This window comes from Carassius gibelio, chromosome A9 (assembly GCF_023724105.1).
Source record: "Carassius gibelio isolate Cgi1373 ecotype wild population from Czech Republic chromosome A9, carGib1.2-hapl.c, whole genome shotgun sequence".
In the NCBI taxonomy this organism is placed as follows: domain Eukaryota; kingdom Metazoa; phylum Chordata; class Actinopteri; order Cypriniformes; family Cyprinidae; genus Carassius; species Carassius gibelio.
The window spans coordinates 25430469-25445410 of NC_068379.1; the positions used below are offsets into that span (position 1 = coordinate 25430469).

At 35.8% G+C, this 14942-nt stretch overlaps 1 protein-coding gene and 1 long non-coding RNA gene across 4 annotated transcripts in view; both read right to left on the reverse strand.

The window, feature by feature from the left end:
- Nucleotides 1–95: 95 nt before the first annotated feature.
- LOC128020249 (uncharacterized) lies at nucleotides 96–7304 on the reverse strand. Its single transcript, XR_008185312.1, has 3 exons — nucleotides 7188–7304; nucleotides 529–730; nucleotides 96–440 (listed from the first exon to the last, which is right to left on the reverse strand). It is a non-coding gene; the product is annotated as an uncharacterized LOC128020249 (long non-coding RNA).
- A 4896-nt stretch (nucleotides 7305–12200) lies between these two features.
- LOC128020240 (nuclear factor 7, ovary) overlaps nucleotides 12201–14942 on the reverse strand; it is a 257606-nt gene continuing 254864 nt past the window's right edge. The window contains exons 4-7 of one of the 3 annotated variants that reach the window (XM_052607021.1): nucleotides 14622–14852; nucleotides 14518–14540; nucleotides 14316–14437; nucleotides 12201–12950 (exon numbers count right to left, since the gene is read on the reverse strand). In XM_052607021.1, the coding sequence (XP_052462981.1) occupies nucleotides 12463–12950; nucleotides 14316–14437; nucleotides 14518–14540; nucleotides 14622–14852 (864 nt within the window). In that variant the 3' untranslated portion in view covers nucleotides 12201–12462. The remainder of the gene's footprint in view (nucleotides 12951–14315; nucleotides 14438–14517; nucleotides 14541–14621; nucleotides 14853–14942) is intronic. The other 2 variants (XM_052607022.1, XM_052607023.1) reach the window with 2 other exon arrangements.

Sequence of the window (14942 nt, forward strand, 5' to 3'; positions counted from 1 at the left end):
GTAGTTTGTTCAATTAAAATTAAAGAAGTATTGAATAATAAAATTGTTTATTTGATTTAAGGTTATTATCGGACAACATTAATGTTGACCACAGGTTAGAAATTATGCATTTTAATGGTTTGATGTGTAATTTCTGCAGAAAGCATTCCTGTGTGATGCTTTAAACAAGTCTTTAAGAATAATCATTATTCACAGACATCTGTCGTACAGTAGCGGGTCAGAATCTGATGAGTATGAACAACTGAAATTGAAATATGTATCTGACAGTACAAACAACACACCTGTATATTTATGCATGACATCAAGACTGCAAAAACAGAAGAGTACATGTATAAGATGAATCACCTGAGCAGATGCTTCTTCCCAAGAAACTGTACTTTCCTCTCGAGAGCTGTGGAGGAAATCGCTGCGTTGGCTTCATAGAAGGGATTCATTGCAAACTGGGTAAAAACACACAATGCTGTCAAGTAAATATGCAAGGCATTCATACAGTACTGAAATATCACTACAGAATAATATATGATTTACCTTGATGACTAGAGGGAGGATACAGATGGTCATATGACGTTACCGAGTTTCCTATCACTTATGGGCACTTTCTGTGGGCCTGTTTTGAAGGACTGACACACGTTCAGCGTCTCTGACATCAAATCATCAGTTTTGGGCAGTTTTTCAGCTTCACAATCCTCCAGAACTGAGTGAATCCCAGGATTGAACCGATCCACAGTCACTGGAGAATATTACCAGAGTATAAAGCATTGAAACGCATGCAGAATTCATCAAAATGTTCCCAGAAAAAAAAGATAATAGTAATAATTGTATTGGGGCTAATATATATATATTAAAAAAAAAAAAAGCTACTAAAAAAGCTCCATCCGAGAGCGTCAGTTCACATACTCGAAAAATTACACTTTAGACTCAAATAACATGAGACTTAGAAAGTATAAAAGTACCATTTTCTTCTCTAATAAACAGTTTTTTGTTTTGTTTTTGTTTTTTTACAACTTTAACAAATTAATAGTTTTAAACATTATCTAAGCTATCAGTGAAGAGGAATAACACTCGAGAGCAACGGATAAAAATCCCAAGCTGTCCTCAGTCATTTAAAAAACTATGACAAATCGATTCCTAAATAAAAGGTGAATGCAAATAGAAAGTTAGATCTTTCCATTGAGCCATTCTTCATAAATAACAGGTTTTCCCTTTAGTCTTTTCTTTACATTTGGATTAGAAAGGCCAGAGATGACCACTGAAGTCTGGAGCTGTCAGTAGAAATAATATAATAATTCATAAAGCTCTAACGAACACTTTTGAGCTCCATCAGGTGGCTCTGAAACACTTCAGGGCAGGGCCACAAATTCGACTCGCTCTTGCTCCTCTTGTCTTGTGAATTGCCCTTTATTGCCCAAATGTGAGGGAAATTGGCCAAATTTAGCATCCGTTTTATTTTGTTTATTTATTTACCTTTATTTATTTATTTCATCAATTACAGGCAGCAGACATGCTACGCTTGCAAGTTCCCAACAAAGATCAGGTTCACCTTAAGTGCTGAGTGAGGGTCAAAGGTCAAGCTGATAGAGGAGTGTATGTCATAACACTTATTTATTTGGAACAACATGCATTGATGAATCATTACACACAATAAGAAAAATATACGTTTAAATATATGTATTGATTAATTGAAAAAAGCTGAATATTTGAACTGCTGGTGGCACTATAGAGTTGGTCCTAGAAATACCAAAGTTGGTCAAATTAATATTCAGGACCTCCTCTATAAATGTGCCAAATTTCATCATTGTCCTACAAATGGCAAACAGAAAGAAAAAGAAGAAACGTCTCGGTTACGTATGGTAACCCTCGTTCCCTGAAGGAGGGAACGGAGATACCACGTCCGTGACCGACGAATATGGGATATCGCTTCGATAAACCAATCTACTTCGAGTGTAAACTAAATGAGCCAATGCACATTGGCATGCAATTATTGCATCCAGCTGCCGCTGATCACTGCGTGAGTATAAGAGGGCAGCAGGTGCAATGCATACCAGTTTTTGGGGAACCCGGCAGCTCAGCGGTGGTACAGCAACCTTGGCGACGGGATGTGGCGTCTCCGTTCCCTCCTTTAGGGATCGAGGGTTACCATATGTAACCGAGACGTTCCCTTTCAGTCGGTCACTCTCGACGCCACGTCGGTGACCGACAAATATGGGATCCCTATCAAAGCGCCATGGGTGCTGCACCTTCCGGTGCCCTGTGCGAGCCGCCTGTGCCCCTATTAGGTGTAGGCCGGGGCTCAGAACAAGTAGTTACACTCACCATTGTCAAAGCACTACCTCACTGGTTGAGATTGGATAACACTGGGAAAACGTACCCGGTCCGCTTGGAGCCGGGACGCTGCGGAAGCCCCATCCTTCCTGAAGGAGGTCTCGGAGGCAAATACACATATAGCATCTGTTTAGGTGTATATGGAGAAATTTGAGGTGGTTAAAACCCTCTTGGGAAGGCAGAAGTCTGCAGGGGAACACGGGCTCTAAGGCTATACCATGGACTATACACATATGAGTACGGCTTAGGTGTCAATATGGAACCCAGCCTTCCATGGTTCTCAAGGATTCATCATGAAGGCCTGGCGCCGGACGTTCCGCCGCGTCCAGCTGCCTAGGGTGATGGAGGATCTCAACAGGGCCTACAGTACGGACACTTTGAAGCAGTTTTAGCAAGTCGACACTAACCGGGGCCTCTCAGTGCCACTACCCGTTTGAGGTGAGAACACAGGAGGATACCGGCTCTACACGAAGGCTATAGAACCTAGCGAACATGTTGGGGGTCGCCCAGCCCGCAGCTCTACAAATATCTGTCAGCGAGGCGCCACGAGCCAGCGCCCAGGAGGATGCAACACTTCTAGTTTAGTGAGCTCGCAACCTGAATGGGCAGGGCACATCCTGAGCCTGATAAGCCAGGGTTATGGCATCCACAATCCAGTGGGCTATCCTCTGCTTAGAGACGGCATTCCCCTGAGGTCATGCTTACCCAAAGACTTCCCATTCACGGGGTCATGGTACGCAGCAATAGCATCAACCTGGACTTTGAGGGTGGAGGGAGACAGCCATCGCTCCAACCCCTGCTGCAGAAAGGATAGCACGACCGCAATCGGGCATCTTCAGGGGTCTTCTCGGCGAGAAGAACACCACTCAACGAACAGGTTCCACTTCAAGGCATAGGCGTGTCTCGTAGACGGTGCTCTTGCCGAAGTGATGGTGTTCACTACCTCTTGGGGTAGGTCACCTAGAACCTCCGTGTCCCGTCCAGGGACCAAACATGGAGTTTCCAAAGGTCTGGACATGGGTGCCAAATGTTGCCCCGTCTCTGAGTCAGTAAATCCCACCTCAGAGGAACCGGCCAAGGAGGGGCTGTCGAGAGGAGCACTAGTTCGGGGAACCAGGTCCGAGTAGGCCAATATGGCGCTACTAGCAAGACTTGCTCCTCGTCCTCCCGGACTTTGCACAATGTCTGTGCCAGAAGGCTCACTGGGGGAAACACATACTTGCGTAGGTCCCGTGGCAAGCTGTTTGCCAGTGCGTCCGTGCCGAGAGTTCCCTCAGTCAGGGAGTAGAAAACCTGGCAGTGAGAGGTCTCTGGAGCAGCAAACAGGTCTACCTGAGTGGCTCTGAACCGCCTCCAAATCAGCTGGACCGTCAGGGGATGGAGTCGCCATTCTCCCGGGAGCATTGCTCGAGACAGCTCGTCGGCTGTACGACTGAGGAGGCCTTTGCAAATTGATAGAAGCTCATCAAATTAGACAGATGTCAACTACATAAAGCTGGTCTTAAAGACCCCAAAATTGGTCAGATTACTATTCAGGAGCAACTCTGTAAGTGTGCCAAATTTCATTACTGTCCTACAAACACCAGAGGAAGAAGAAAACTAACGAATGTCCTCAATCCATGAGTGAAGGGTCAGAGACAGTAGGCATGCATGTAATGGCCATCGGGACTACCGGGAGATTCCGTCTGGTCTGGTTGGGCCGGTGCGTTATGTATTTTGTTTTTAAATCATTATTTATCGCAAATATATTCGTAAGTATATTGTTGTATAGTCCGATACCGGCCTTATGTGTCTCTCTCATGAAGCCGCATGATGCTGATGCGAGCTGCGAGACGTGACGTGACGTGTTCACTGCTCATTGGCCAATCAGAATCAAGTTCTAGCCTTGAAAAGCGGCCGTTTTACAACTACAACGAAATTCAATATGTTAAATAATAAAATATTGAAGCGTAAAGGAGGGGCCGAAAGTTGAGAGAGAGAAAACGACAAGCACTTTGAGGCAGATGCCACCAAATGTGTCAAGATAAATAAATGATTTGCTGGAAGGCAAAAGACTTAAGTGAAGATGTCAGCAGGGAGGGACTTGACTGCTGAGGTCAGACAGAAATGTAATGATACACGTAGGCTACTGCATTGTTTTGTTTAAAAAAAGTTAGGATGTTCCAGCTGTGATATGCCACCACTCACTGATCTATATAAATTAAATTTACAATTCTCAGCTCTCAGATTCTGTCCATTTTATTACAAAATTCAGACAATACCGTTTTGGCGTTAAAAAATGTGACGTGACAGATCGCTTTAGCGCCTCAGTTCAAGTAAACCGATCATCTGTTACTTTCTGTTTAAAGATACAGTACAACTTACCAAAATGTATATATGCCTCATAAATAATATTGATCAATCAGTCATCGGTCAAAACAGCAGGAGAACAATTATGTCACAGAACGTTACATTTACCTCAAGAAAGCCATTTAAAGACCATAGCAGGTTAGTTGAGAAAAATAGCCATATTTTGTTAAATATGTGCACTGTAGTACATATTTATTATATTTTCACCTGTCATTAAATAATTGTTATTATAATGAAAAACTGCATTATATTTACAGCATTTATGTGAGATATATTATTTCAATTTGTAATCAATTGAGAAAAAAATCCCTTAAGGTGCCAGGCAGAAGCCTTATACCTACTGTCGGTCTGTGTCATTAATGTGAACAAAAGACAAAGACAAATAACTCACTGCTCTTGAATAACAGCTTTAACAATGATATGTATGTATGTAAGCTACAGACCAAAAGTTTAGACTCACCTTCTCATTCAAAGAGTTTTCTTTATTTGCATGACTATGAAAATTGTAGAGTCACACTGAAGGCATCAAAACTATGAATTAACACATGTGGAATTATATATGGAATTATATACATAACAAAAAAGTGAAACAACTGAAATCTGTCATATTGTAGGTTCTTCAAAGTAGCCACCTTTTGCTTTGATTACTGCTTTGCACACTCTTGGCTTTCTCTTGATGAGCTTCAAGAGGTAGTCACCTGAAATGGTCTTCCAACAGTCTTGAAGGAGTTCTCCGAGAGATGCTTAGCACTTGTTGGTCCTTTTGCCTTCTGTCTGCGGTCCAGCTCACCCCTAAACCATCTGGATTGGGCTCAGGTCCATTGACTGTGGAGGCCAGGTCTTTCAAGTATGGAAGTATGTCTCGAAAATCTCTTTAGACTATTTATTTTATTTTTTTATTTATCCTTTATTTAGCCAGGAAAAAAAAAAAATCCCATTGAGATATAATAATCTCTTCTTCCAGGGAGACCTGGTCAAAAACGGCAGCACACATAGTTTCAGACAAATAAATAAAACACAAACAATTGAAACAAATAAAAATTAGATCGAAGTTCAAGAAAAGCATTTACAAGATTCTTTAAATGTAGAATACAGGATAAATTTAAAAGTGCTCAAAGATGGCAAAGACTCTAATTTCAATACATTTTGTAGGTTGTTCCAAACCCTAGGGGCATAAAAAGAAAAAGCATGCTTTCCAAATTCAGTGAATACTCTTGGGACTTTTAAACAAAGATGCAGCTGCGATCTGGTACCATAACCATTAGAATAAAAAGTTAAAAAGTTTGTAATGTAAGATGGTAATTTACCAAGGAGTGCCTGTGCAATAAATACATACATGTGTAAATTCCCCCTATGATACAAAGAGGACCATGATAAAGATTCATACAAAATACAATGATGCGTACGGTATTCTGCACCACATACAAAACGTAATGCTGCATGATAGACAGAGTCCAATTTCCTTAGTACAGAGGAAGCTGCATGCATGTAAACAAGATCACCAGTCAATTATTGTTAAAAAAGTACTCTCAACCAGCTTCTTTAGGGCCTCATAGGGAAAACAACTTTTAAAACGATAGAAAACCCCTAGTTTTGATTTAAGCTTCTTCAGCAATTGATCAATGTGAACATTAATTTTTCATCTAGCCATATACCTTAATATTTATAAGAACCGACTCTTTCAATTTTGAACCACATAAAGTTGAAATTTTTAAACTGTGGGACCGTAAACCGTGAACGCGCTCCAACTAAATGCAGCGCGAGCGGATTTAATGAAGTCGGTTTAACGTTCTTAGATAATGTACAAACGGCTTGCATGCATAACCCTTTTAAGACGTGTTGCCCCTTTAAGATGTGTTGGCCTTTTAAGTCTTATCGCCATTTTACCATTGCGCAGCAGTTGAAGAGAAGAGACATTAGCCGATCCAATACAAGCATAATATGTGTGCGTGCATCCTAAAAGTGAGTTGTTCTTGGTAAATTATGTTTAGTATTGAGATTAAGTTATAATCTTGCAGGCATTTGCAGATATGATAATTATTTTCGATTGATTGTGCTTGCATAACCAGCGTTTGTTTACAAGCACGTTATGCCGTGATATTTTACAATTGCTTTATCTCTACTGTTCTCATGTTCTACATTGAGATAGATTGTCTTTAGTTAATCTGTCTGCTGTAAATTGCAAGTATAAGTGTGTTAATGAGGATTATGTGGTAAAATTACCTATTCAGATGCTAATATGCCAATCCATTGAGCTGTAGCATTTCACTTATATTCAGTAATATTGCTAGTAATGTTAATTTGTTGGGTTTAAAATCTGTATTATTCACCTTTTTGTATTTGTTATTTTTATACAGACCACACCTGTTATATGCTAAATGGGAAAGTAAAGTCCTCAAAGAAAGAACTGTTGTTGACTGAGTTCCAGGGCTCTGACCGGCCTACCAGTGCAAGTGATCCCTTCCACAGTCTTTTGATAACTCGCATTCCAAATCCTACAGATAACGTTTACTTACCCATGTTTTAAAGCGTCGCAGCACTTCTGCCGCTGCTGCAGTCGCGTCCACCGTTGAGTGTTTAATAACGGAGCCCTGACTGACTCGGGAGCGCGACTCTGAGTGCGTGCGGTGCAGCGGGTTGCCAGATTTACATAACAAAACCCGCACAAAATGCTACTCAAAACTAGCACAGGTGCTTCTCGGGGAGTCCCAGGGTAAATATTGCGGCCTGGGGTGTGAAATACGGTTTTTGGAGCGCGTCCCCTGGAAGAATTCGCATTTATCCTGTTATTTTGACGGCTTTATCCCGCGGATATGAAAACAACCCGCGGAAACAGTTTTAATCCTCGCCCCTCCCCTTACCAATTTATGAAGGGCAGCTCTAATAATTTAAAATTAATAAAAAATAATAATAATAATAATAATAATACCTGACTGGTAATACTACTTTTGATGATTATTATTATTTATTATGATATATTATTAACATTTATCATTCATTCTTCTTCTTATAATTATTATTATTCATAATTAATCAAACATATATATTTTATCAGCTATTACATTATCTCAAATTTACATTTACATTTAGTTCTTTATCAGATGCTTTTATCCAAAGCTACGTACAAATGAGGACAATAGATGCATTCAAAATCAACAAAAGAGCAATGAGACACAAGTCTCAGTTAGTACACTACTGTAGAAAGTTATTATTTAAACAAAAAGGAAAGAAAAAGAAAAACAAGTAGATAAAATAGCAAAAAAAAAAAAAAGGATAGAGGAACGCTATTGTTAGAGGCTCTCTATTTTTTTTTTTTTAATAAAGTAAGAATAGAAATAGAATAGAGGCTGCAATTTAGATATGATCAATTCATTTAGTGTAAATAATAGAAAAATTAAAAAAAAATAAAGTTCAAATGTTAACCATCAGTTGGCTAATTTATAAGATGACTAATAATAATAATAATAATCTGATATTTGATATTTTATTTGTATCATATAAAGTCTCTAATACAAGCAACAACCATTTAGTGTAAATTATGTAAGTTAAAATGTAGTTTTCAATTTATAAACTGATTAATAATAATAATACTCATGACTGTTATTATTTATTGTTTTATTATGATGATGATTACATCAGATACTACATATTTTGTCAATTATGATATCTCTAATACAGCATCCACAAATAAACAGATAATTTAAATGCCATAAAATAAAAATAAATATGAACCAATAGTTGACTTTTTTTATAAGATGACAAATTAATAAAAAAAGTGTTAATAAATTATTATAATTATTATTTTATATATATGTCATAGCTATTGTTTATTTTATATGTATTTTCTTATAATTATTACATCATTAGATGATTATATTATTATATTACATAAGTTTTTTTTTTACGTAGTTTATCATTAATGATATTTTATCTCTAATGCAGCATCCACATATGACCAGTTAATTTAGCTTAAATACTATAAAAACAAAATAGATGATTATTAATTATTATAATAATATTGTGTGTGTGTGTGCATGATATCATGTGTTAGTTCTTGTTTATCTGTATTATTACTATTTAATTGTAAATATTGTTAATATTAATAAATTATATTAGGAATATAATATTTAAATAATAAGATAATTATATTGTTATATTACTACATCATATCAGATACTTTATATATTTTATCAGGTATGATATTACATCTCTAATACACGCAGTCAGTTGATTTAGTGTTAATAATAATAATAATAATAATGAGTTGAAATGTCTCTGACTCCCAGCTGAAGGACAGTATGAGCTCAAACACAGTTTCTAATCTAATCACTGTTCCTGCTGCATTGCTGCAGACTGAAGCTTCAAGACTGAAAGATCCTGCAAAGATGCATTTCGTATCAAAAGAGCCCAAAGTCTTTCAGAAGATGTCAGATTACTTTAGTGAATGGAGAATCAGAGAAAGAGTCGAAGGCGTGATTCTCAGGATAAGATCCTCTGTTTTTACACCGATGAGAGTTTGTCAGATTGTTCACTGCACCGTGAGCTGAACTTCACAGAGACATCAGTGTCAAGAGCCTGTGTGTTTACAGTATCTGACTGTCCTCTGAGACAGATGGTTTTGGATTTAAACTCCTCAAAACTAGAATGTGTTAATATATGTGCTCAAACCCAATCTATAAATACTTTTGAATGTTGATGAGTGTCTCTCCAGCAACGACGATACTTTTCCTTTGTCCTAAATCAAATGTTTTTCTGTTTTTAAATATGTATCAATGATATTATAGTTAATCATAAAAAAATTAAATGAAAAAAAAAAAACATAAAATACTTTTATTAAATATTTAAATACTAACATTTTAGTTTAAGATAAAGTATTGAATTTACAAAAAAAAAAATGAAAACAAATAAATAAACAAACAAACAAAAACTGAAATAAATATTATAAAAATTATAAAAAGAAAAGAACAACAACAAAATGAAAAAAGGAAAATAAAAAAACTACATATTAATAAATACCGTAAAACAAAAAATTAATTAAAGACTGAAAATAACTAAAATAAACAAATAAATAAACAAACAAATATTATATAAAAGCTAGACATAGTTTTTAAAAAGCACAACAAAATGACAAAAACTAAACTATATAGATATATATAAAAAATGATTGGTCTAAAATTAAATGAAAACATAAAATATATTTTTTTAAAAATCTAATTTGAGAGCATTAATAAATATAAATAAACTAAAAATGAACAACTAAAATTTACTCAAAATCATAATCCATAATCCAGATTTCTCTCCTGACTCAGACCAGAACACTTTTTCACTGGAGGAAGTGTTATTATGGATTATAGACTCTATGTGTTTGAGTTAAAATCATCTTAATGCTGGATGTGTTTCATCTTTTTTCTTCTCCAGATGTTCACTGATGGACTGGAGTGCTGTGGATTATTGTGATGTTTTTATCAGACTCTCATTCTGACGGCACCCATTCACTGCAGAGCATCCATTGATGAGACACTGATGCAGCGCTACATTTGAAGACACCATCAGTTAAAACATGACACTCATGTTACGGCTGATCTCAAACAGGCTGATGAAGCTTCAGACGGACGGTGCTGATGCTGGTTTCCATGGTAACAGATGCAGCAGATGATTGTCAGCTGTGCTTCTGATTGTTTTCAGCTCTCGAGCGACAGAAATGAAGCGCATGAACATTAAATACAGAAAATGATGATTTGTGATGCCATCAAACTAAAATCATGTATCTTAGTCAAATGAAATGTGCATTTTTCTTCATCATTTGTTTAGATGTGTACAAAACTAGAAATCCAAATGTGTCTCATTTGTAAACTACAGCCAGTTTCTGCCTCTTAAAGAGAAAATCTATATATATACTATCAGTAATTTTTTTACATGTCATAAAAATAGTCAAATATTTATTTGAATTAACGCCAAAAAACAAACAAACAAAAAACAACAACATATAAATTGATTTTAAATAAATCATACAAATAGTAAAATATTGATTTTAATGTTGTTGTTTTTTTTTTTTACACATAAAAATTATATATTAATAATTGATTAAAAAATATTGGAAATGTCATAGAAATGATATATAAATCATTGGTAAAAAAAAATAATAATTACAAACATTAAAATAAAATGAGTCAACTAAAAGTAATAAAAATCTTTTTTCAGTAAAATTTTTTATTATAAGATAGAAGCTTAAATATATCTATAATTTGATGTTGTTGTTTTTTTATTGTTTTCTAGTAAAACACGTACTGAAATATTGTTTTATTTTATATATAACTTCAAAATATTTCTATTTACATAAATAGATATAAAATCATAATTTAAATATAGTGTTTTAAATTAAATAGTGTGTTATATATATATATATATATATATATATATATATATATATATATATATATATATATATATATATATATATATATATATATATATATATATACAGTTTAAAATAAATTAAATATGGTGTAGACACTTTTCAAAATTTGGTGTAGGATTTACTTCGAAATAATTATCACTCATAAATTGCTAGTTTATTTCAAAAACTACAAACAACCACAGGTAACACATTAACCCTCTGATGGTCTTCGTTTCATGTTTACACTCGTGTTTTGTGGGTTCTGATTTAATGTAACATTTATACCCATTTTTTGGAAAATGCAGTTTTAAAATAAAATAAAATCACTTTAACCACTAGATGGCTATAGAGCTCCACTATATGCTATTTGACTACCTGAAAGATATCTTTTCACAAGTTGGATTCAGTTGGATTCATATCTAAATATTATAAAATCACAATTATAACAAAAATAAAATATTTTTTGTCAAAGTTTAGCATTTTTTTCCTGTTTTCAATAATGTTACATTACAATGCATTGCAGGCAGTAAGCATGGTAAACCGCATGACTTCTGACGGGGTTGGAGCTAAATTGTTTTGTCTCATCCTGTCATCTCTCTCTCACTCCCTCTTTGGTGGTTCTGCATTTTGCATGATTTTTTTTAAATAATTATAAGAGAGCAGTTGTTTTATAACCTCAAAAGTGTGTGTGTGTGTGTGTGTGTGTGTGTGTGTGTGTGTGTGCGTGTGTGTGTACACATTGTCGGCGTCAGTGTCACCACTTTATATTTGTGTTGGTTCTGCTTTTTGGATGATTTTATTTGACAAATGATAAGAGAACAGTTTTTATAGTCTCAAAAATGTATTTCTCTATGTGTGTGTGTGTGTGTGTGTACGCGTGTTGTGAGCAATATAATTTAGCATTGTGGATGTTTTTTGCATGGGTGGAAGTGTGCCACTTTATTTGTGCCATTTCTGTCGATTTGTTTAGCGTTGTTTCTGAGTTTGATGATGAATTTAGTCTTATTTTGATTGTGGAGAAAAGACCCCAGAAACCATCTGAGGGTTAAATGTAAAATTATGAAGTAGAAAGACAGATAAAATCATTTCAAATCAGTGTTTATTAATATACTGTTATTATATAAGAGTAAACACACAAACAATTCCTGTAAGAGACCGTATGGAGAATGTGTGTGTGTGTGTGTGTGTGTGTTTGTGTGTGTGGGTGCCAGTTACTCATCCCTGATTTACATTAATGAACAAACTGATCACATGTATCATTTAACCTCTATTACTGAAATAAACAGTTACTCATTTAGTCTCATGTCAAACAAATTGTGATATGAATCAAATATTGGAAACATGATGAGTGTAAAAGATGAAAACAGGTGGATCCAGAACTACAGGAGTAACATTTACTGACTATTGAACGATAAGATCCTCAGAGAGGAAACACACCAGAAGAAAGGAAAGAGTGTGTGAGTGAAGGTGGTTGTGAATGTGTGTAGATGTGTGTTAGTTACAGGATCAGAGAATGACACTGTTCCTCTCTCATAGTCCAGATCAACTCTCATACGCTCAAGCTTCTGTTTAACAGGAAAACCAAACCGAACAGGCAATCCACGCTGCACACTCCAGACATCAGTGTTAAAGAAAACACATCCCTTCCTCTGGTTTGATTCTGTAGTTACTCCAAGTCTCCAGGCTGGACTCTCTTTAACCTCCACATCCCAGCAGTGTGTTCCTGAGTTAAAACCCTCTGAACCCAGAACACAGGGATAAGAGTCAAATCTCTCTGGATTATCAGGAAGAGGTTGTTTGTTCTCGCTGTATCTCACACTGGTCAGATCATCAGACAGGACGAGACGTGGTTCTGCAGTGTTTGGATCCAGAATCACAGGAGCTGATGAGACACAATCAACAGCTGCTTTTATTCTGATGTTCATATAATGATCAAGAGTGAACCACACACAGATTATTATGAATTATGACCAGAGTTCATTCTGACAGGCATTTCTGATTTAGTCTTAGTCTTTATCTTGAGACGAAAATTCTTAATAGTCACATTTTAGTCATTTGAGTCTTTCAGTTTTAGTCGACGAAAAATCATTGCATTTTTGTCAACTTTTAGTCAAACTACAGTTACCCATATTTATTTTGGTAGCTATTTTATATGTAGTTTTCAAACAAAACTACATATAAACAAATACATCCCTTGTATAAAGGATGTATTTTGGAAAAAAACATGAATAAATGTTGACAATTTTCATTTTTGTAAGAACTATCCCTTTAACAGTAGTGAAAAGTAAGGAACTAATAAAAATTATAGTTGTTTCTTATGTAATATAGATTATAAAAATATAATTTATACATTTTGAGGAAAAAAAAGAAGCACGATAAGGCAATAAGACAAATATGAAAGAGATACAAATAAATAAATAAAAATCTGATATAGAAGCTTAACGTTTGTACATTTATTTAAAATCTTTTGTTGGTTAACATTAATGACACTGATAGGTACATAATTAGGAATACTGATTGTTGATCAAATTGCAAACCAAACTGTTGAGCCACTGTAATTATACTACATCAAAATGTTAGAAGTTTAATGCACTTTTATTTTTACAAAGTATATGAAAATTAACTTCAGATTAACATTTATCACCTCTAAATGTTGATTTAGAATGTTGCAAGTGTGGAGCAATTCGGGTGAGGAAAGATGATCATATGTCTATTCTCAGAATAATAATAAAACAGAGAAATATAACCATATAAAGGCTAATATCAACTAGTTACTGATCTGATGCGGATACAGAGCTGAAGTGTAAGGTAACATAACAAAAATCTGAAGGTTGAACACTTTTACAATTTTTATATTTTTTTTGTTTATGTTGTGGATGAATATAAACGAGCCGCACCTGATCTATATTTAGGTTTAGCTTGTCAACATCTCATCTTTATTGACAAAATTAACACTGATTATGAAACTCGTGTTATTGATCAAACACATCAGACTCTCTCCTCTGATCACTGTCAGTGTTTGTTACAGTAAATATTTTAGATTTGCAGATCAATCAACCTGAACTGAGATCTGCTGTATCACTGTAACTAAATATCATGTGGACCAAAGTTGTTCTTCTCTTGTTTTCGGCTCATTTTGGTGCAGCAGCTCATCTGGTTATTCACACATAATGCTGAAATCTGTCAATATTCCCTCATGCATCATCTCCAGTGTGTGTGTAACAGCACAGATCTTCTCCAGACTCACTGTTTTGGATGATGTCCTGCATCTTCTTCCAGACTCTGAAGGGCAGGTTGCCCAAGTAACGCGGCACATGAATCAAAGCTCCAGAAGGAGTCTGTGGATCCGGCTGTGATGAGATCTGGACTCTGGAAGAACATTCAGGATCAGAACTGCAGTGTCTTTGGATCAGAAGCAGAGAGAGCAGAGACACCAGCAGATCACTCACCTTTCCATCGTGACTGGAAACTCCTGCAGAACAAACACACCATTGATCATCAAGAACTCAATCAATCATCAATCAATCAATCAATGGATGATCTGAAATCAGACCTTCAGAAAGCAGACGTCACTGGCTTTCATCATCTCCTCCGTGTCTTTGATTGTGTGTGAAAGAGCTGAGATGTGTCTGTTCATCTCCTCCAGCTTCCCCTTCATCATCTGCTTCTTCTGCTCCTCTTCCTCTCTCAGTGCAGTGATTGTAGCTTCTTCTTCATCTCTGAGAAACTGATGAAGCTTCTCAAACTGCTGTTTAATCTGACGCTCTGTGTGCTCAGCTTGAGACTGAAATCAAATCACATTCACTTCAATCATCTCCATCAACACACATCAACACATCACATCATTCAGATCCCAGAGAAACTCAGACACCGA